Raw genomic sequence first — 22242 nt, 5'->3', positions numbered from 1 at the left:
ATATCATAAATATATACTTATTTAGCATAAAATTAATAAAAATATCTGCAATTTGTACTCAGCCAAAGGTGTATCTTTACACAGAGCCAGCCTTAAGTCAAACAGTTACCTTCGTGAACTTTGTCTTCAGCGCTCCTGCCTCTGTGAATTGTCGGTTTTGTCGCCCCTGAGGGTGGATGCCCAGTACGGATGCATACCTCACCCACCTTAAAGGCCGTCCCTGTCTTTACAAAACAATATTTCACAATGGTCGTAGAGTTCAACCACACTTTCGATAGTCTAGAGCTCGTTTATAGAAAAAATAGTAATCGATTTCTTTGAGATCACTGGGTTGCAGCTAGAAAGCTGAATTTGAATTTCGTGCAAAGCTGTTCGAAGGCTATCTGCGCTAGCGGTCCCTAAATTAGTAGTGTAAGACTAGAGGGAAGACAGCTAGTCATCACCACCCACCGCCAACTTTTGGACTACTCTAAAGAATAGTGGGATTTATCGTAACATTATAACGCCCGTACGGCTAAAATGGCGAGCATGTTTGGTGTGATGGGGATTCGAACCCGCGATCCTTGGATTACGAGTCGAGCGCCCTAGCCATCTGGCCTTGCCGGGCCCGAAGGTCTTGACAAAGTTCTGACGTCAACTGTATAGTATTACCAAAAGAAGATGGTGGTTGAGTTAAAATTATATGTGTCAACGTACAGTTTGTATCTCAACGTGTATAACAAAATGTTTCAGGCTTACCATATTACTCAATGTATTTTCTAGGTAAGATTATAGCGTTTAAATCTCGATATTTGATATCACATAATAACATTATGTATTGGACTAATGAAATGACACATGAAACAAGAAGAAATTAGAATTTAGTCTTATATTTATATAGTTTGGTGAAAAACATCCATTCATTTGATATGACAACTCTCAATCCAGTTTCTACGTGTCTTTAAACAAGAATGCCTGTGGGTTTTTTTTCGCCACGTGACCAACATTCTTTCCGCCCTACTGTATCTTTGCACCTGTTTAGGGGTTGTAAGCAGCTAGCTTACTTGAAAGGTACACAGGAACTTCTGTCAATATTTAATTTTCGATTTCTTATAAGACGAACTCGGCGAGTGACAGATAAGTATCGACAATCATATATGCCAGTTTATCTACTAGTAGTAACTGTGATAGAATGTAAACTGGCATTTGTAATAACTTTCTTGAACTAAGACAACGCAACAGACTAGAAGTTTGGGAACCTGCTTCGACGACACGCTCCACACGAGCCACGTGGCCTTTATTGAATGTTAGCCTCTGGTACGCAGGGGAGGGAGAGTTGAAGGCGCCAGGTTTTACTGTGTATTAGCGAGGGTTGGTTCACAGGTGAAAACTGAGTTCTCGTTAATATTTAAAATAAAGAACCACAGCGTTTCTTTTACTTTTCTTTTGTTTTTAATTGTTTTAAAGATAATACATAATTCGGAAAGTACAGAGTCCATAAAACTCTTCAGTAAAATTAAAAATACCTTAAGGAAATCAGGATAATTTGTAGGAAAGAAGGAACAACCAACATACATAGTTCAGTTCACTTTACGTAACATGGCTTGTTCCGCCGTGACTTTGTCAGTAGCTACGATTGGCGCTGTAGTGGCGATAGTTTGTCTTGCTGTTGGTTTCGGTACGGACAATTGGTATGAGATACGGGTGAATAGAACCATCATTCGTGCACGGCTCGAGGGGAATACGGAGGACCTGAAAAAATTTGAAAATGATGCAAGATATTTCGACAGAGATGAAGGCCTGTTCAGAATCTGTTTTCCACAGCAAAAGCCACGTGGTGGTACGTAGGATTTATTTTTTTCATTACTATATAGTTTTAACTGCGGCTTTTGCGTGTTTTTTTTTTTTTAATGTATAGAGAAAGTACAAAAAAAAAAGCTGATCAAAATAAGAGGACAGTGGAATCACATTTACAACTGATACAAGCGAGTTACTTTATACAATATAATTCAATTATTACTTTAAAAAGTGGAATAAGGATCGTATAAAAAGTACAGAAATGAGTTGAATCAAAATACAAATATTAAGTTAGATTTATATGATTTTTGCAGTTTGTTTTAACTTGTTTTTATATTTTTAAGATCCCTATTCCACTTTTTAAACTAACTACTTTTAATTACCTTGTTTACTTAGTTTTATGTGTCCATTCAAATTTAGTTGAATGTCACATGCTTTTCAATAGTTTATTACTGCATTCCCTCCCCCCTCCCCCCAAAAAAAAACCAACAACATTTAAATCTGTAAAATAAATCACCCCCTTAAGAGTAAAGAAATATATTATGGTAATCGTCTGCTGTTTGAATTAGAAAGCTCACTGAAATTGTCGCCGAAAACCACGTAGAAGCAAAGTACAACAGCGAACAAATGATGAATCCTTAAGGTGGTAGTATCCAATTAGTGCGCATTAGTGAAACACCAGAGTCTTTCAATTGTGGACCTTCAAGGAAATTCTCTATGGCGAATAAATGAAGATTCTAGAATTAATTTTAAAACTACGATATAACCTACTCAGTACTGCATTCATTAGTGTTGTCCAGGTTTCAGTAAAATATTCATAGCCGTTTTTTCTGTAACGGCTTTTAAATATATAATCCATAATAAAAAGGTTGGAGACATATGGTTTACTCTAATAAAACAAATATTTCTGACTATTCTAAGGATACATAAATGGCTTCGACATTTCTGCGATGCTTTGAAGTTGAATGATTTCGAAGATCGTAAGTTGGTAGCGAAGAAGAATTAACAAAATTTTAGAGTGTGAATCTCAACTTTCAAGAATCAACTTAAAAGTAGCCATACAACCTTCACAGGAGTTTGTTTAGCAGCTGTGCATATGTTTTGGCGCGGTACGTATAGGAAGAGAAACTTGATGAGTAGGGATGAAAAAAACTGATGAAATCGCTCCTTCTCTTTCAAGAGTCAATAAAAATTAGTTCTGTAGCCTGTGCAGGAGGTTTTAGTGGGTTTGCCCAAGTCTGAGTAAAATATTCCCAGCCATTTCTTCTATATTCTTGTGAAACAAGAATAGGAATAATAATTAACAAATGGATGAACTCTGAATTTTGTCTGAACATTTGAAAATCAACTTTTTTTGCTATTGTCAATATTTTAGAAGCCTTAGCCATTGGGAAAGAAGGTCTTGAGTGTTGTTTCAAGAAGAAGTCTCCTTTATAAGATTAATTTTGCCTGTATGCTCTATTAGAGTTTTTGTAAATTGGCTCGTGAATATTTCTATCCATATTTTTAGGGCTGGGCGTGGCCTGTTGTTAGTATGTATAGATTGTGATTCTTATGGTTAGTGATTTATATCATGTGACCACAAACTCTTGCTCTGCTTTTGAAGAATTAGGTGCTTGTCACTTAAGGCTAAGAGTGAGTGTCGAATTCTAACACTCAGTCAAACGAACATAGACTACGGGTTGGTCGGGTTTTTATTAAATAACTGTCTTTCCTTGAGTCTATCAGTTCAAAATTATGGGGGCCTGATGATTAGAGAACTCGATTCACAATTTGCGGGTCACCAGTTCGAATCCCATCATTGAATGTGTTTATTTTCAGTTTCAGCCGTTGGAGCGTTATAATATTACAATCAATCTCATTATTCAATTAGGGTAGTCCAAGAGTTGGCAATGGGTGTTGTTGTATAACTGCTTTCCCTCTAGTATGTCATTTTTAACTTAGGGAAGACTGACATAGATATTCCTGAAGTAAGTAGCATTGCACGAAACTTAACACAAAATAAATTACGAACGACTATGTGCAGATAACACTTTGTAAGACTTGTGCAAAAACTAGTAAGCAAACTTATCTATGCTTAACGTTTTAGATTATTAACTTGAGAAGTTTTTGTTTTGTTTTTTTAATTTCGCGCAAAGCTACACGAGGGCTATCTGCGCTAGCCGCCCGTAATTTAGCAGTGTAAGACTAGAGGGAAGGCAACTAGTCATCACCACCCACCGCCAACTCTTGGGCTACTCTTTTACCAACGAATACAGGGATTGACCGTCACATTATAACGCTCCCACGGCTGGAAGGGCGAGTACGTTTGGTGTGACGGAGATTCGAATCCGCAACCCCAAAATTACGAGTCAAGTGCCTTAACCAATTGGCCATACCGGGCCTCAACTTGAGAAGAAAATATACTTCCTCACACACGTTGTTGCAATCTGTTTACGAATGTTGTCAATACATGATTAAAACTGTGCAACATTTGGATCTTTGTGGGTATATACCTCAAGGTTAAGTTTTCATTGTAACTTTTCTTTCCTTTTATTATTATTATTACTATATTTTTAAGTTGATTTTAATCGACTTCTCCGAACCATAAGGTTCATCATCAAATTATTTTGCGAGGGATACGAATGAGGTAAGTTCCACTTCCCCCTATAGCAGCAAATTCCGGTCTTTCTTGTTTAATGTATTAGGGGTTAACTTGATTCTTGGAAGATTCTGATATTTTCTTACGCGACACTGACTCTTCAAAATTCCGTCTGTTTTCCGCTTGATACACAGTGAAATCACCTGTAAAAAATTTTAACTCGTTACTTCGTTAGGCCTTGCATGAGGAAATATGCACTCGTTGCCTTCCAAACAACTAAAGGACCTGGGTCGTTAAATGTCAAGATTTGTTTGTTCGTTTCAATTTAAAAGTGGTGGAGAGACTCTGAGAAGAACATTAACAAACTGTAATATGCTGTAACAGCCTTATATCTCTTCGTAAATAAAACATTTAGTAAGCCCATAACTACTAAAATATTAACCATAATTTTTATAGGTACGTAAGCAAAAATATTACAAACTTTATATACCAAGGTAGCCATATTCATAACATTTTAAAAAGATCTTAGTTTTATATATACATCAGCCTTTTATCGAAGTCCGTTTTATTTAAAATTTTGTGTTTTTTGTTTAAATTAGGGATGGCTAGTGTAGTTTGCCCTTGTGTAATTTTTATTGTGTATTACAAGTTACTTCGAACGCGTCTCCGCTTTATTATATTACATCCGTTACGTATTACGATTTCCAATAAATGGAAACTGGAATTTTAAATTAAGAAGTTAATTAAATTTTAATATGTATCAAATATATATTTGCCAACAAGAATGATACATGCACTGTTCTTTCTCAACACAAATATATTTTAATACATAAAAACAACACTACAATTTATAATAATGGTTATTACGAATAGTTATCCTCGTCACACCAAACATGTTTGCCCCTTTAGCCGCGAGGACGTTATAATGTCACGGTCAATCCCACTATTCGTTGGTAAAAGAATCGCCCAAGAGTTGGCGTTGGGTGGTGATGACTAGCTGCCTTCCATCTAATCTTACACTACTAAATTAGGGACGGCTAGCGCATATAGCCCTCATGTAGCTTTGCACGAAATTAAAACAAAACAAAACGGATAGTTGTTAAAAATATTGGTTTATATACAATAGTCACAAACTTACAAACTACATTGAGTTTTGTATTTGGTCTGAAACTGTATCTTTTATTGACGTTCACGGAGTGCGAATTACTTCTTTGTTGATACACCCCTGTACACTTGAAGCTAGCTAGCTTGAAGCACAAGTAAGTTTTCATCGACGACAATATCTAACGTCTTCATAGAAATGCTAACGTTCGAAGTTAATGTTTTGAAGCTAAACGGTTTTAATGTTTCAAATCTCTGAACGTTCCTGGTCAAATATCTGTAGTTTTTCGATTAATAAGCGTTAATTTCAATTATATCTTCCGAGTTCACCTACTGGAGCTGACAAACAATATTCTATTCTGTTTATTGGCGAGGTGGTTTATATACTTTAAGACGACATTCTCGATTGTTCAACAATATTCCAAGATTCGCTAGTGTTTTCGTAAAACGTTGATTCTTACACTCGAGAGTCTTCTACAAGTTTTGGGAGTAGGCGGGGCTTGCGCAACACACATTTAACAGTATAATCACGTGCATTAAACGGAAACAAACGCATCCTCGGTAGTACAAAAATAAGATTGAAGATGGCCTTAGTTATGTTTACTATAAATACAAATAAGTGTTCAACAATTTCACAAGCTAAAATAAGGGCTTTTGTTTGTTTGTCCATTTCTCTTGAAAATACATATTTTTCCCTTATGTTGTTTCAAGTACAATGTATTGTGTTTTACAGTGACGGTTTTTGGCTCAAATTGGAATATGACAATAATGTACATGTCAGCATGTTTTGTTACTGATATTGTTCATTGTTTTGAAGGAAAAATAAACAAATAAACAAGAACGGATGCTGAATAATTTCAGTTAAGTGTGTTTGTAACTTTGTATATACGTTTCATTGAACTTAAAGTAATGAATGAATAAAAGTTGTATGTGAATCATAAGTAATTATTTTAACGACTTCTTCCGCTTTAAAATATTCTTATTGTTTTAAAACAATGGACGTCCAAATACCTACATCTACAAATGTCTTTAGAAGAATATAAACGTATGATTCAACCTTGTTTCTCGTAATTATGCAGATTGAGAAAAATGACACCTGTTCTTATAGAACCAGTTCTAATAAAGCTAAAAGATATTAACATAAAAGCTAGACACGTGAGTGATTATACACATGCAAATAAACCATTACGCAAAGAACAGAAGTGTTTCTTGAACTATTAAAAAGTTTAAATACATTTTATTATAGTTAAGTTTTATAAGGTATATAAACCGTCAGCAAAGGTAATTTTCTTTTAAAATTTCATCTTTTGATATCTAGAATGCCTACGACTGTTAGACAGGAACAGACTGAAAAAAGTGTATTGAAAACTATACACGGTCTCATGTCAACAATAGGATTCAGAGTTTAAAAAACAACATGTGTGGGCCTCGTCATTTGTGACAGGTCTATGTTTATTACAGAAAAAACTAAGACATACAACATTACAGATGATTCCTTAAACAGAGTATTATTGAGGAACAAGAACTGCGCGTGACACTAAAATGACAAAATCTGACTGACATGCGTGCGTGTTTCTTTTTGTAGCAAAGCCACATTGCGCCATCTCCCGTGTCCACCGCGGAGAAGTGAACGCCTGCTTTTTAGCGTTGTAAATCCAAAGACTTACCACTGTCCCACCGGCAGATGTCTAAACATGTCAGAGCAACTTCACGTCTTTGAGCATGGTTCTGTTAGTAGTGGATACAGGAGTGAAGTTACCGACACTTTCGGTACAAAGTGCTCTCAGTATGCAACATAGTTTTGGTTGTTTTTTGGCTTTTTTAAAATCTGAGAAAATAACCATAATTAAAATTTAGAAACAACTCGTTATATACATTTCATTGCGTCATTTCCCCTGTGTGAGGGTCTGTCATGGCCAGGCGGTTAAGGCGTTCGACTCGTAATCCGAGGTTCGCGGGTTCGAATTCCCGTCGCACCAAACGTGCTCATCCTTTCAGCCGTGGGGACGTTATAATGTTACGGTCAATCCTCGTATTCGTTGGTAAAAAAGTAGCCTAAGAGTTGGCGGTGGGTGGTGATGACTAGTTGCCTTCCATCTAGTCTTACACTGCTAAATTAGGGACGGCTAGGAAAGATAGCCCTCGTGTAGCTTTGCGCGAAATTCAAACCAAACCCTATGTGAGAAAATTCTATACCTAAAGGAGATTTAAATTGACTCCGTAAACGAAAATCTCCGTTTTTCAGAAGTATCGGGAAAAATCATTCGAGTTTGTAGTGTGCTCTTTTTTGTTTCTATGGTCACATTTTAAAATTAGCGAGAAATTGTAAATTTATAACGCTGAATGCACTTTTGAACAGACTTAGGATCATCAACTATCTATTTAAATAGACAGATTCTTCAAAACTCTATTTTGAAAAATACATATCCTTGATGTTTTTCATTTCTCCATCAATATTAGAATAACACAGTGGTATATTTAGGTAGGGGCTAGAGTGGGCCCAGCCTTAGAGCCCGTGGTCTTAATGTGTGTGTGTGTGTGGGGGGCATTGATAATTTTATTTTATGTACAATTCCCTAGGATGCATGGCTCACAAAAATTATTAGCTCCTAGGCCTACACAACCTTAAATCCGCTACTGTAAGAACAAGTCATTTACTGCTAGCGGGTAAACACGTCACTTCACTATTGCATTACGTACAAGGATATGGCCTTGAAAGGGTCAGATGTTGTACTCGGAGGTACATGCCACAAGTGTAGTAATAAACAGTATTTTAGCATACTACAATATTAACAGTTGTAAAGAAAAAAGGAAGAAGTCCTAAAGTACTTGATTGTTCTAAATACACGCAAGAAGAGACCTAAATTCCAATGAAGGATTCAAGCAAGATTGCAAAATTCACAATTGACAACGAGTGAAAAGAGATAGATATGAGGTTAATGGACAAACGAAAAATTTTTATGGACAGGCACTTCCAAAATAGACAAATTTTGTATTTAAGAATAGACAAATGTAGTTTCACGTTACAATTGGAAGCAATTCTTGAAAGAAACAAGGGTAATTTAGACTGATTTCATTTTTTTTCGTTGTTACAAGGTCGGTAAATTTGACCAATCTGGTGTAGAGTTAAGGTTGAGAAAACAGATAAGGTATAAAATTTTAGTGAATAAAGCGTTAGTAATGTATTTAGAAGGATTTATATATTACACAAATGCATTTGAAAATTTTGTGATGAAAATAAGTATTTCAATCTTAATATTAAATAACTTTGTACTCGAACTGATAAAAAAGAAGTCGATATATTGACGGAAAAACTTCAGCAAAAAGTACCTCGGTAAAAACTAAATGTTTGTGTACAAACTACAAATTTTTTGAACTTTGTGTTAATACACTAAGTACATTAAAAATTATAGTATCGAAACTATATGCTAGTAAAAATATTTACATGTCGGCCCCTGGGACCGAATCCTTATGGAGAGAGTTATCTCTTTCGCAACAAGTAGTTAAAGTAGCGGTCTTTCACAGTTACACTCAAAATTTAAGTAAAGTACTTTCTTATCAATGTATATCGATAAAGCTGGCTTTAAACATAATTTATAGATTAAAACATTTTAATAACATAGAAGTACATGTGTTAATAACAGTGCGTCCACCAGATTGTTTTGCCAATGACCATTATTTACAAATATATATTTTAGAGCCATAAATGTATATATTGCTGTTATATGTGTAACCTTTCAACAGGCTGAACTCTGTATTGAAAACTTGAAATTAATATCTAATTTGTCTTCTGTACAATCTTATTAGGCAAGTTGTTGTTAATAATTATCACCATTTCCTGAAAAAAAACCCAACAAAAAACACAATAATTTGATGATAGATTTGTAAATCTAAAGCCTGAATGGCCATTCTGCTTGTATTATGAACTAATGTAGGCTAGTGGAAGACTTCAGCTCTAGGCCTCGAAGACTTTTAATCTGTACCTCATATTAGTTGAGTAAAGATTAGGTAAAATGGCGAACTATGACGGACTAACAGATGTAACATTCTAAATATTCATTGTTGTAAGCTAAATTTTAATGTTATTTAGAAGGCGCTTATTGTTAGGATAGGCCTAGAAAATTCTCAGTTGGCATCAATTTTTTTCTCATATATTCAAAGCTAGTTTATAAATACTAGTTGTGAAGTATGTAAAGAGTTAAATTAGTTATTGTGATGCTACCGCTTTTGTTTTGTTACTTTATAAAAGTCAGTTGATTTTTATGTTAGGCCTAATACTGATAGATATTGTTAGAAGATTCTCAGTTGGCATCAATTTTTTTCTCATATATTCAAAGCTAGTTTATAAATACTAGATAGTTGTGAAGTATGTAAAGAGTTAAATTAGTTATTGTGATGCTACCGCTTTTGTTTTGTTACTTTATAAAAGTCAGTTGATTTTTATGTTAGGCCTAATACTGTTAGAAAAGTTTGAACATCATTTGTAGTATAGGCCTACAACAATTTACAGCAGTTTCCAGGTGTTCAAGCTTTGGAAACATTAAAGGGGAAATTATGTTAAATAGATAATTTAAAAGAATTCGCCAACGAAAACAACAATAACCTTACAGGACCGTATTAATACAGAAATTTTTTTGTAAAGTTGCCGATAAAAAAATGGTATTTTATATCGATTATCTTATCTATTTAATTAAATATTTTTCAAAAAAATTTATAGAATGATAAATAGTTTCACTAACGTTCAGTGTTCACACTTGATGTAATCTGATACTTCCAGTTTGGAGTGAAAGATTTTGTTTAATCCTTATCATGTTTGAACAATTCCAACTTTGTTTTATATATATATACCAGCTTTAAACATCAATAAAAATTGTTTTTGTAAGATATAACCATATTCATCTTACCAGATTTTATGAAATTGTTGTAAATGTCTTTTCAATTTAGTGTGGACAATTTTATTTAAAATCTCTTCAGTGACAGATTAATATGTTATTAGTAATAAGTATAGGACTTTACACAAATCTTGAAAAATTGTTTGTTTTATATTACCGTAAGTCTTTCTGTACTTGTTTAGTTTCCTTCTCTAAGGGCTTTTCGGTACGATAGTGGTATATCTGCGGACTTACAACGCTAGAAACCGGGTTTCGATACCCGTGGTGGGCAAATAGCCCATTGTGTAGCTTTGTGCTTAATTTTAAACAAACACTCTTCTAAGGAGTGCTGATGAGCTGCACATTCAGCGAAATTAATCTAATGTAGAGAGAGTTGCGAATCGAAGAATAGGTTAGGCCTTAAGTCATTCATGAATATTATCTGTTCTTCACTAAAATATGTAATTTTAAAATTACAAATAGTGAGGAGAAGAAAAATTCATGAAGGTATATTGTTACGCCATTTGTTTTCTTATGGCAACAATGGCTGTTTGAAATATTGAAATGGTTGAAATAAGTTGCCGGGAAACTGAAGAAATCAAGTATATTGAAGCAATTTTCGGCCAACAGTTTACTTTGTCAGAACAGCACTTGTCCAGATTATGAGTGTGTGTTTTCTTTGCAAAGCCACATCGGGCCATCTTCTGAGCCCACTGAGGGGAATCGAACCCCTAATTTTAGCGTTGTAAATCCGTAGACATACCGCTGTACTAGCGGGGGGCCTAGACTATGAGAGCATATGAAATATAGTTGCTATTTTATATGGTATCATTGAGGAAAACAGAAGACAAATATTTAATTTATTGTGATGATGATGTTCGATGATCCTTCAGTGGTGAAACAGTAGTCGTATTAAATAAAATATTTGTGAAATGAGCAGTTCTCCCCCTCAATGCTTTAATTATAAGAGTTTCACCACCTGCTGACTGTTTCAAGTATTAAGTATATTTTATTTGGCAAATAATATAATTTTCTTGAAGTGAATTTAATTTTGTTTTCATTTGTTTAAAAAAATAAGTATTTGAGTATTAAAATATTAATGTGTCAGAATTTTCGCCGGTCTCAGCCATTAAAATATATTTGAACAAGCCTATTGTAACCTACATAAGGAAGGAGCACTCTTAACCCTTACACGTCAGCCATCATCAATTGGTACTGCTACCTACAACATTTCCACTGTTTTAGGGTTAAAAACTGTATGAGCATGCAATGTGGTTAAAGCTGTTTATATTTTATTTGTCTTTAAAATTGGTCCAATCAACATTTCACTCAGACGAAACCACGTTCCATCTATTACAACTGAAAATAAATGTTTGACTGGGTCATAATATGTAATTTTATTTTGAAGAATCGTTGAGTATTTTGGGAGAATAACAAACGTAAACATTTTTTTTTTCTCTTCTAGTTTCGACCTACGTATCTCCCGTTCAGACAGAATGTATAAATATCAACTACTATCTTCCTGAGGATAAAATTTCAGATGATTTCTCTGAAGAGCGTTGGGAACGTCTGCGTAAGTACAAAACTTTATACTGTTAAAAAATAAACATTTTAAAAATAAACAATGCAGTATTCTATCTAAAAATAAAATACAATATGAAATAGGATGAGGAAAAATTGAAGAACGCCCTACTCGGCAGATGATGAATGATCAGGAGCCATGGCCCCTCCAGCAACACAGCGGCATGTCTGCGTAGTAGGCAGAGCACAGATTGCCCATTGTGTAGCTTTGCGTTTAATTACAAACAACAACAAACAATATCGGGGAGTATACATGTACCCACAAATTGTAATTTTTATTAACCGTTCAGATTCGAAACCACGATCAGTAACAAAATATGCTCGAGTAAGAGGATATGTAAGCAGGTAAAAGTTAACTGTAGGGTTTATTTCATAACCTTGGGTGCATAAAGTTAATTGGAGTAAAAATTACTCGAATTTAACTTATTTATTTAAAAAAGTATTATTAAAAACACGGTGATCTAATTGATATACACTGCTGACGGTTTAGTGAAAACAGCCCTTAATATAGTCGATTAGTCGGTAAAATTTCTTATTTCGGCCAATAAAACCTGATCTGCGTAATATTGATTACAGTTGACCCCGGTATGGTCTATAATATATATGTACTTTGATTTTCACGAAGTAAAACCTCAAAGATTCATAAAATTACCTTCCATAAAATACACGTTGAAGGAAAGAAACAAATCTTGGTAAAGTTCTGCTCTTTCGCTCTTTAGTCATCATTCGGTTTTAAACTTTGCGAAACAGAAGAATACCGAAATATACAAGAGGAAAATCGAGGTACAAATTGTTTTTCATCTCTTCGTGTTGTTTTTTTTTCAATATTTCTCTTGATCAAGTTTTATTTTTTTGTGAATACCAAAGAAATCATTCGTAAGAAAAACAGTGTATTGTTTGTTTTTGAATTGCGCGCAAAGCTACACGAGGGCTATCTGCGCTAGCTGTCCCTAACTTTGCAGTATAAGACAAGAGGCAAGGCAGCTAGTCATCACCACCAACACTGGGACTACACTTTCACCAACTACTGTCATATTATAATGCCTTCACGGCTGAAAAGGCGAGCACGTTTATTGATTCGAACTCGCGACCCGCAGATTGAGAGTCAAGTGCCCTATTCACGTGGTCAGGCTGGACCAATATAAAGAGAGTGTTTATCACTAAAATCATTGTATTGAATATTCTAAACAGAACATTCGTTATTTTTCATGGAAATGCAAATAATATTAGAATATTTAAGTTAGGTTACATTTTCTACATATTGAGGAATCTAAAACCTGCAATACACTCATTTAATAAGTATAAATATAATAAATATTGGATACATCTTTGTCACCATTTTACTGAAAACAACTCCATTAATCAGACATTATAACTTTGTGAATAAGTTTAACTTGTATCAAAAGAGGGTAAACAAGTTTGACATTACGTTTTTGTTGTAATTTATAATTTTTTTTATGTTTGTAGATAAACTAAGGTAATAAATATTGCTTATTTCTGTAGAATTTGCTATGTTAATTATGGTACGCATATATAATTTTTTATATTCTTACTATTCAATCTAGTATTGGCTTAAAAATATTATTTGATGCCTACTTTAATAAACGTTTTGGAGTGATTAATCCAAAAGTAAAGGATGGTTTTTCGGTCCTTGTTAATTAAGGTATATAAACGGTAAGAATCTTGTAGTTTTCTGTAAGGAACTATCGCTCGGATCTATGATATTACAAATTCTTTGGGGTCACAATAACCAGGAAGAAGTAGTCGACTCCAGGGACCTGCTCCAAATGTCAGTAACCTAGGCTCCTCTTCCTTGTTTTTCTTCCTTTGGAAGTTACATTGATATGTAACCTTGAACTCGTCATAAGGCTGTACAAAATATTATACGCGTTGTCTCTGGTCTATCTCTCACTGCTTCTTCTTGCTTACGGACACTGTGTGGTGGTGTTTACTTTCATTTGTTGTGTGTGAATATTGTTGTTATTTATGCCACAAATCAATTCTCGTACGTTATTGTAACGCTTATTACAAAACCCTTGTAAATTCGATTAGAAAACTATTAATTATTTTGGTTCTTTTTATAGATGTACTCCTCAGTGGCACAGCGGTATGTCTACGGAGTTATAACGCTAGAAAGCGAGTTTCTATACCCATGGTGGGCAGAGCACAAATAGCCCACTGTATAGCTTCGTGCTCAATTTCAAACAAACAAATTTGTGATTGTTGTTGCTTTAGCGATGTTTGTGATTCAGTAAGTTGTAGGTTATAACACTGAAATTTGGAGTTCTAACCCAGTCATAAACATATCACAAATACCCCACTTTGTATCTTTTGCGCTTAACAACAAGGAAAACCAAATTTTTAGAAAACGTGATACATTGGGCGTGGTTTGAAAAGCTACTACGGTTTTACAATGTAGAAAAGCCAACAAACAACAGAAGTTGCACATTCATATCTCCGTAATTTCGTTTAAATCCAGTTCTAGTACATTTCTTTACATTAATCCTGTTAAAAATGTGCGAACCTGACTTAAAAAACAAACAACAAACTCTTTGTTCATTTGTACTTTCAAACATAAAATTAGAATTGTAAATCTTGCTTGCATCCGGAATTGTAATTGTTACATGTATTATATTACCTAATACTTCATATTAATGTAGTAAGCATAATTATGAAGTAATGTAGTTCTTAACATACAGTGATACTTAACTACACCCAATGTTTTATAAGCTATGACTCAAGTGCCTTCTACTAAACGCGCCCTCTTTAAATTTTTTATCAAAAAACGTTCACTATTTCCTTATATAAAACTTTCTCTACCATTGTTGCAATTTGGGTAATTCAAATTCATTTCCCTTGACCAAACGTATCTCTTCTCGCAATGTAATTACATTAATGCACGTGCAGTTTTGCGATTAAAAACGATAACCGATATTATCAGTGATTTTGTCTACTGTTAAAGGTTCGCTATTGACATAAGCCTTGGGGAGGGAGTCTCGTGTGCCAGTCTTGGAAAAGAAGGAAAATATTTTTTTAAGCTAAAATATTTCTCATATTTCATAAGATGTTTATAGGCTAGTAACTACTCGGAATTTGGTAAATAGCAACAAATTACAAAAAAATGTATGCAGTTTTCGCGTGAGAGCGTCACCTCAATATAATAGTCTAAAGAGTTTACAGTGAATAAGCAGCTTGCGTAGGTGAAAAAATGACAGCGTAAAATATAACTTATTGTAGATAGCGTTTTGAACAACCATTATTAATCGAAGCTGTTATTTCCATTTCAATGAACTAATAAGTGAGATCCATGCCTTCAGTAATTAATATTATGTCGTTACGTAACAACATTATTTCACTTTCACACAGAGATTTTGATAACGCGAACTCGTTTTGAAGATTTTTTGTTTGTTGTTAAACACAAAGCTAAACAATAGGCAATTTGTGTTGTGCCCACCACCGATATCGAAACCAGTTGTTTAGCGTTATAAATCTTTGGACTTACTGATAAGTTACAGAATATTTTTCTGAAGGTAAATCTGACTTTAATTCCGTGGTCTAGCGGTAAGTGAGGAGGCCTAAAATGCTAAAAAATCGAGCTTCAGTAAATTATACGTGTACAAAAGAAGACACGCAAACCTTTCTAAAGTCCGAATAATCGAGTTTCTTATTTCGGAATCAATATATATTTTTGTTTTTTGTCCTGTGTGACTTCGTAATATTATTACTGCTACAAATGTATTTGAAACTTTAAAAGTTACGATCTAAACGTTAGAAATATAATTATGATCAGAACAAATGAGGTGCAAACCAATATATGTTATGGAACCTACTGACTGAGGAAGTATCATGTCCACAATGCATTTTACTAATGTTTTTTTTGTTTGTGTTTCTTACTTCACAGATATGGCAAGAGCTGTGATCGGGCTGTATCTTGTGGGCTTCTTGTTTCTTTTCTTCTCATTTTTCACGGGGGTTGCAGGATGCTGGAAACGCTCTCATGGAAATATTGTTGCCACAGGTCTTCTGCAACTTCTAGCAGGTAATTTGATGAATTAGGTGACTTTTTAACGTAGAGTGCTTGACCTTAATCCTTTCCAGACAAAATATTTATGATATTTTATGTCATCCAGAGGAACATTTTAAACAGTTACTTTGTAACATACCGTAATATAAATACTAGGGGTGCTTATGGCAAATAGAATGATGATTGATTATAATAAGAACTGTCTGTATGTATGATAAAGTTCAAAACTGTTTCCATCATTGTTGAGACACGAGTGTACTCCACATGAATTGTACATAAAATGAATGCGGTGACAGTTTTCTTCATATGTTAATCGTGTGTCATCATGTGAACTTCCATATTTGCAAAATATTTTTTCTCTTGCAGTCCTTTAGTTAAAAATCCTACAGTTATGAAAAATGATATCAGTGAAAACTGGAAGGTGTTGTTCCATGTTCTTCAGTCTCTGAGCACTATGTGGCTCTCTGGCTGATGGTTGTTTTCCAGCTTTTTTACAAAATATTTTGCCGCCAATAGGCCTTTTGCAATACTACTGCCGCGTTACCTATTGTCAGAAAAACTAACTACTCTCTTTCAAATTCATCAAAAGCATGCGAAGTAAGTCGAATGTATCCCTTGTAGTGGAAAAGCGTATGGAAAGGGTTAATTATTGCTAGTGAAATGTACATATACTTTTATATTATGTTATTGTAGGATTTGTTGTATATAAAGGTGTGAAATGAAAAAGTATGCATCATAGTGTTTTTAAGTTTTTCTCAGTATGTTTTATGTTATTATAATTACTTGCAACAACTAGATACGGTTTCTAGTAGTAACCAGAATTATAATACGTTCAGAAGAGTTTTACCCAATCTAAAATAAGAGATGCGAGTTTCTAGTCCTTACGCCCCGGATGTAATAATCGCCTTAATGTTTCAATATTACTTGTAATAAATGAAGTGAAACTTCTTTTTTTTCTTTTAGAATAGCAGCCAACAAAATAACATCTACTTGTGGCATAGAAACTAACAATTACATTCATGGTGATATTTCAAGTACTAAAATATTGGGGGAAAAAATCACCCTATTTTATGATAACATTGCAGTGTGACTGTTGTTTTAAAATAGTGGTAATGTTTATTTTGTTTTTCAATCAGCTCTTGTGGATGCTGGCGCCATGGGACTGTGGCACGGAGTGCAGTATTATGATTATCAAAAGCTTCGAGATAGTATGGCATACTTTGGCTGGCCAGACGTAAGCACAGCTATTAGTATTCATTTATCTGTATTAAGAGTTTATTTACTTATTTTTTAATACGAGATTTTCATAAATTGTTGGGCGAAGTGCAAACGTCCGTAACTTATTGTATAGGCCAACGTTTCTCAAAATGGAATCCGCTAGTCGTGTATGAAATTTCATAAAAATATTTTAGAAAATGATTTATACTTCGAAAAGCATGTTTTAATTGAATTTTTATGGGTTAATATATTTAATTTCGTAATACAGCTTTGCCTGCGTGTGTGTTTTCTTATAACAAAACCAACATCGGGCTATTTGCTAAAGGTCCGGCATTGCCAGGTGGGTTAAGGCGTTTGACTCGTAGTCTGAGGGTCACGGGTTCGAATCCCCGTCGCACCAAACATGCTCGCCCTTTCAGCCGTGGGGGCGTTATAATGTAGGTCAATCCCACTATTCGTTGGTGAAATAGTAGCCCAAGAGTTGGCGGTGGGTGGTGATGACTAGCTGCTTTCCCTCTAGTTTTACACTGTTAAATTAGGAACGGATAGCGCAGATATAGCCCTCGTGTAGCTTTGTGCGAAAATTCAAAACAAACAAAAGCTATCTGCTGAGTCCACCGCGGGGAATCGAATTCCTGATTTTAGCGTTGTAAATCAGTAGATTTACCGCTGTACTAGCGGGGGATTAATACAGCTTTTCATACATACGCATACGTACATATATTTCAAAACAAAAAGAAATCATCAATAGGTCTGTGAGTTCGCGAGAAAATTTTAAATTAAAAGGGCCCCTCGGGTTACTAAAGTTTGAGAAATTCTGATGTAGTTGTTAAAGAAGTACATTGCAATGCCAACACTTTCCAGCTTTTCAAAGCGGAATAATTTTAGCTCAAATTTTTATATCTTAGTCAGTTGTTGTTATTGTGAACAGAGAAATGCTAGTTTATCGTGGTGCGCAAAATGTGAGTTGAGAATATGTGGAGAATACATAATTAGCAATAACTAAATCAAAAACTAACCTCTATCTATATGTTTTATAGTTATTTTTAGATTGGATGTAACAACTAGAATTAACTGTTTCTGATATTGTATTAGAAAATGAACATCAAATGAAGTATTAGATATCAAGGAAAATTAAACTTTGAAACAATCAACTGAATTTCATAACACATGGTTTAACATCCAACCACCATTTTATATTTGTACTTACTTATGATACGAGTTTTTTTTGTTTTTTTTTTCCATTAGGAAAACAAAGAAGTCAACTTCAAGAAAGAAGTTTTATTTATCACCCGCCCCCTGCTAGTACAGCGATAAGTCTACGGATTTACAACGCTAAAATCAGGGGTTCGATTCCCCTCAGAGGCTCAGCAGATAGCCGGATGTGGCTTTGCTATAACAAAACACACACACACACATTTATCACTTGGTGATTTTTTAACAAACTAATCTTTATACTTCTATTTCTTAAAAAGCACCTCGCCCCCCAGTGGCACAGTGGTATGTCTGCGGACTTACACACTAATAACCGGGTTTCGATACCCGTGGTAGGAAGAGCACACATAGCCCATTGTGTAGCTTTTGTGCTTAATTCAAAACAAACAAACAATAAAAAAAGCATCTACTTTTTCACAAAAATAAGAGATTGGGCGTGAATTGTTATGGGATGGCGCTGCTGTAGACAGTTTTAAATTAATTCCACGTAAGGCTTTGCGAATAGAGATCAAAAGTCGGATAAATGGCGTACTTCTACCACTTTCCAAGACTTTCCTTGTTTAAATGTGCAAATGCATAGTTATTAATTCGACAGTCTCCCGGTGTGTAGAAATAAGTTTAAAGACCTGCAACGCTAGATCTCGGGGTTCGTTTCTCCTCAGTGGAGAGAGCAGATAGAGGTAGTCCAATGTGACTTTTCTATAAAAAAACAAATAATTAATTGGATATACAGTTGATCTTTGTCTTGAAACTGCTTTTTGGAGGATTGGTGGAAAACTTCATTAAAAAGATTTCTTAAAGTTAACCATTCATGTTACATTTTTTGCTACTAACCCACCTTATAACCAAAATCTGGATTCATTGTAGAGGAACAGTACAGACGACCTACTGCATGGCTTTGCGCTTAACAATAGTCAGTACTTCATGATTTGCGCTTTTATTTTTCGAAATATATTTGCTCTAGTACAAAAAAAAGAACGTTAACTAACCCAGTTGTTTTTGGTTGTTTGGACTCAGGCAGGCGGACAACACTGAGAGTTAAACGGAAAATTAGTAAACATCGTGTTTTCTAAAAGGGTAAACGGCACAATCGCCGGTGAATATTAAACCTCATTATCTAAGTTTTGTTTTCGTATATGTTCTACAAACGGTAGACATTTTTATGATTAATGCGAAGTTATTTTATGTGTATTCTCACATACAACCTCAGTGTTGAGAAATTATATTATTCCACAGGTCTTGAAACACAAAGGGTACACCACCTTCTACTATGGCTGGTCCTACATCCTAGCTTGGATCGGTGTGGGAATGTGCCTCTTAACCGCCATCTTGTTCCTTGGTGCTGCTCATTGCCTTCGAAAAGAGAAGAAGATAGAACAAGCAAAGAACATCCAATATCTCATGCCTGTTTATCCCGACAAACGACAACCTTACAACTACGCGGCTTATCCGGGCCCTTACTACCAATATGGCTACTAAGCTGGATTTTGTTTGTTTTTTTTCGACCTATTCCTTAACAATATGTTATGATTGTTTAACCGTGCTCGATCAGTATAAAATACTTTCACAAGTTGGGGAAAATAAATCCGTTGAAAAGAGTATTCGAAACGTTACGAGGTACGTTAAAGACTTCGAACAGAAAACGTTGTCAACTTAAGAAAAAAAGACTTTGGAAGAAAAGTCTAGGCTACCAATATATTACTGTTAAGATTTTAACCTTTATCTTTAAACTTAGAGCTGTTACAGCATACACGATATTTTTGGAAGGGCCAACATCGTTAATACGGGTTCATGAAAAATTAAAAGTATTTATATCAAAATGTTTCATTAACTCTTAACCACCCAGTTAATGTTAAAACAATCGCAGCGTCTGCAGTAAAAAAAGAAAATAAATTATTAAATATTTTTTTATTGCTGGATTTAGCGAAATATCGTACGCGAAGTTTTATTTTTAATGTTGTTAACATATCAGTATTATGTAGTTTCTTTGTAACAAAGTTATAAATATTGTTAGCAGAAGAAAATTATGTAGCTTAGCTGTAATAAACGTATATTATAAATAAGAATATTAAAACGTGAACATTTTCGGAATTGATGAATTGTATCTCGTAACATTTTACAGACACACCTTTCATTTTTAACGTGTTTTGTTGGTTTTACAAAGTTGCGTGTCGGTTATCGGTCTCGTCCTTTGGAATTGTAAAATGTGTTAAGATATTAGAAAGATTCGTTCATCTGGAAGGCCTGACATGGCCAGGTGGTTAAAGCGCTCAACTCGTAATCTGAGGGTTGCGCGTTCGAATCCCGGTCAAACATGTTCGCCCTTTCAGCCGTGGGGGGCGTTATAATGTGACTGTCAATCCCACTATTCGTTGGTAAAAGAGTAGCCTAAGAGTTGGCGGTGGGTGGTGATGACTAGCTCTAGTCTTGCACTGCTAAATTAGGGACGGCTAGCGAAGATAGCCCTCGTGTAGTTTTGCGCGAAATTCCAAAGAAACAAACAAAAGCATTTGTTTTCAAATTTGAACAACCTTGCAAGTAATTGTGGACGGGTTAAAAACACTACTGTAACGGGGGGAGAGATTAAAATTTGACTGTTACTAGTTTGGTTAAGAAAAGTGGACTCTAAGTGTTGACAATTAAGTGTAGACTTTACTGATACACAAAATAAGGAATGTAACTTTGGACTTAAACATCGAACTGATGCGATTTGACCTGTTTACATGTAGCATATTTGACATTTGTTCTTCAACTACCCATTAAAGGAAAGTCTAAACTTTCACAATGTTAATACAATATAGTTAATCAAGGCTGAGCATATGAAGTCAACTCTCGCTCGTCAATTATGAAATTTAAGTGAGACTATGTGAACGCTACGTCATCACGTGATAACAAAAGAAAAAATACACACCATAAAAGGTATTCTATATCGATCTGGTGTGGTTCCTCAATCATAATAATTAAAGTTTTACAATTGACAAATCTGAATTAAATAGTGTAAACTATAACCTTGTAACATTTCTAAATATACTTATTAGAAAAAATGTCAGAAGACTATACAAACAACTTTATCTTTTGAAAAATATTAATTCATTATATATATAGGTAGGTAGATGCTACATATTAAGAGTTTTTCAGAATATTTAGCGTGTTCATGTGTATGCATATTTTGCATATGTTTTTATCATTCCAAGGACGTGTTTATCCTATAGCGAGATTCTAACCATGTCTATGCATTATGGCAGAATGATTTTTTTTTGTCTTTTTTAACTATTTACTTTGTACCTTGGCAGAAACAATAATCAAAGACACAGATCCTCATTGGCTGAGGACTGAGTTTGAAGGCTCATACCTCCAAAAATCGGGTTTCAGTGCTCGCGGAGGGCACAGCACAAATAGTCCATAATGAAGCTTTGAACTTGATAAAACACAACAAAAAAAACAACAATATTAAGTCAATAACCATTTCAGCAGTTTCTTCTCTATCAGCTAAATAAAAGGAATATTTAAAGTCAGTTTTTAATACCCTATTTTTACTACTGTTGTTACAACTAATACTGTGAGCACGAGTGTGTACTTTCATTATTTATATTTTCAAACTACTTTTATGCTATGAATTTTGGAATTTTTACGTGGATCGAATTCAAACACTACCTGTAGTGTGAAAATTTGTATAGAGTTGTTTGTTTTACTTTTATAACGTTTGATTTATATATCTAAACATATATATCGTTCTAACACGTCCAACAACATGGAGGACTACTGTAAGAGATAAACTTATCAGTTTAACGTAGTTCTATGTGTTTGTATCATTTTTAATAATAAAACTGTGAATGAAGTTGTCGCCAAACGAAACTTTTGTATATAATTTCTTA

The 22242-nt window shown here is 34.4% G+C and overlaps 1 protein-coding gene across 1 annotated transcript; it reads left to right on the top strand.

The window, feature by feature from the left end:
- The first annotated feature begins 973 nt into the window (after positions 1 to 973).
- Positions 974 to 22222, top strand: LOC143224961 (claudin domain-containing protein 1-like). Its single transcript, XM_076453510.1, has 5 exons — positions 974 to 1819; positions 11795 to 11902; positions 15812 to 15949; positions 17071 to 17168; positions 19604 to 22222. Exons 1-5 carry the CDS (start codon positions 1579 to 1581, stop codon positions 19844 to 19846), a joined length of 828 nt encoding a protein of 275 aa, XP_076309625.1. The 5' UTR covers positions 974 to 1578; the 3' UTR covers positions 19847 to 22222.
- Positions 22223 to 22242: the final 20 nt, after the last annotated feature.

This window comes from Tachypleus tridentatus, chromosome 9 (assembly GCF_004210375.1).
Source record: "Tachypleus tridentatus isolate NWPU-2018 chromosome 9, ASM421037v1, whole genome shotgun sequence".
In the NCBI taxonomy this organism is placed as follows: Eukaryota; Metazoa; Arthropoda; class Merostomata; order Xiphosura; family Limulidae; genus Tachypleus; species Tachypleus tridentatus.
The sequence above is the reverse complement of the archived record's forward strand: the minus strand, read 5'-3'. Positions and strand labels throughout refer to the sequence as shown.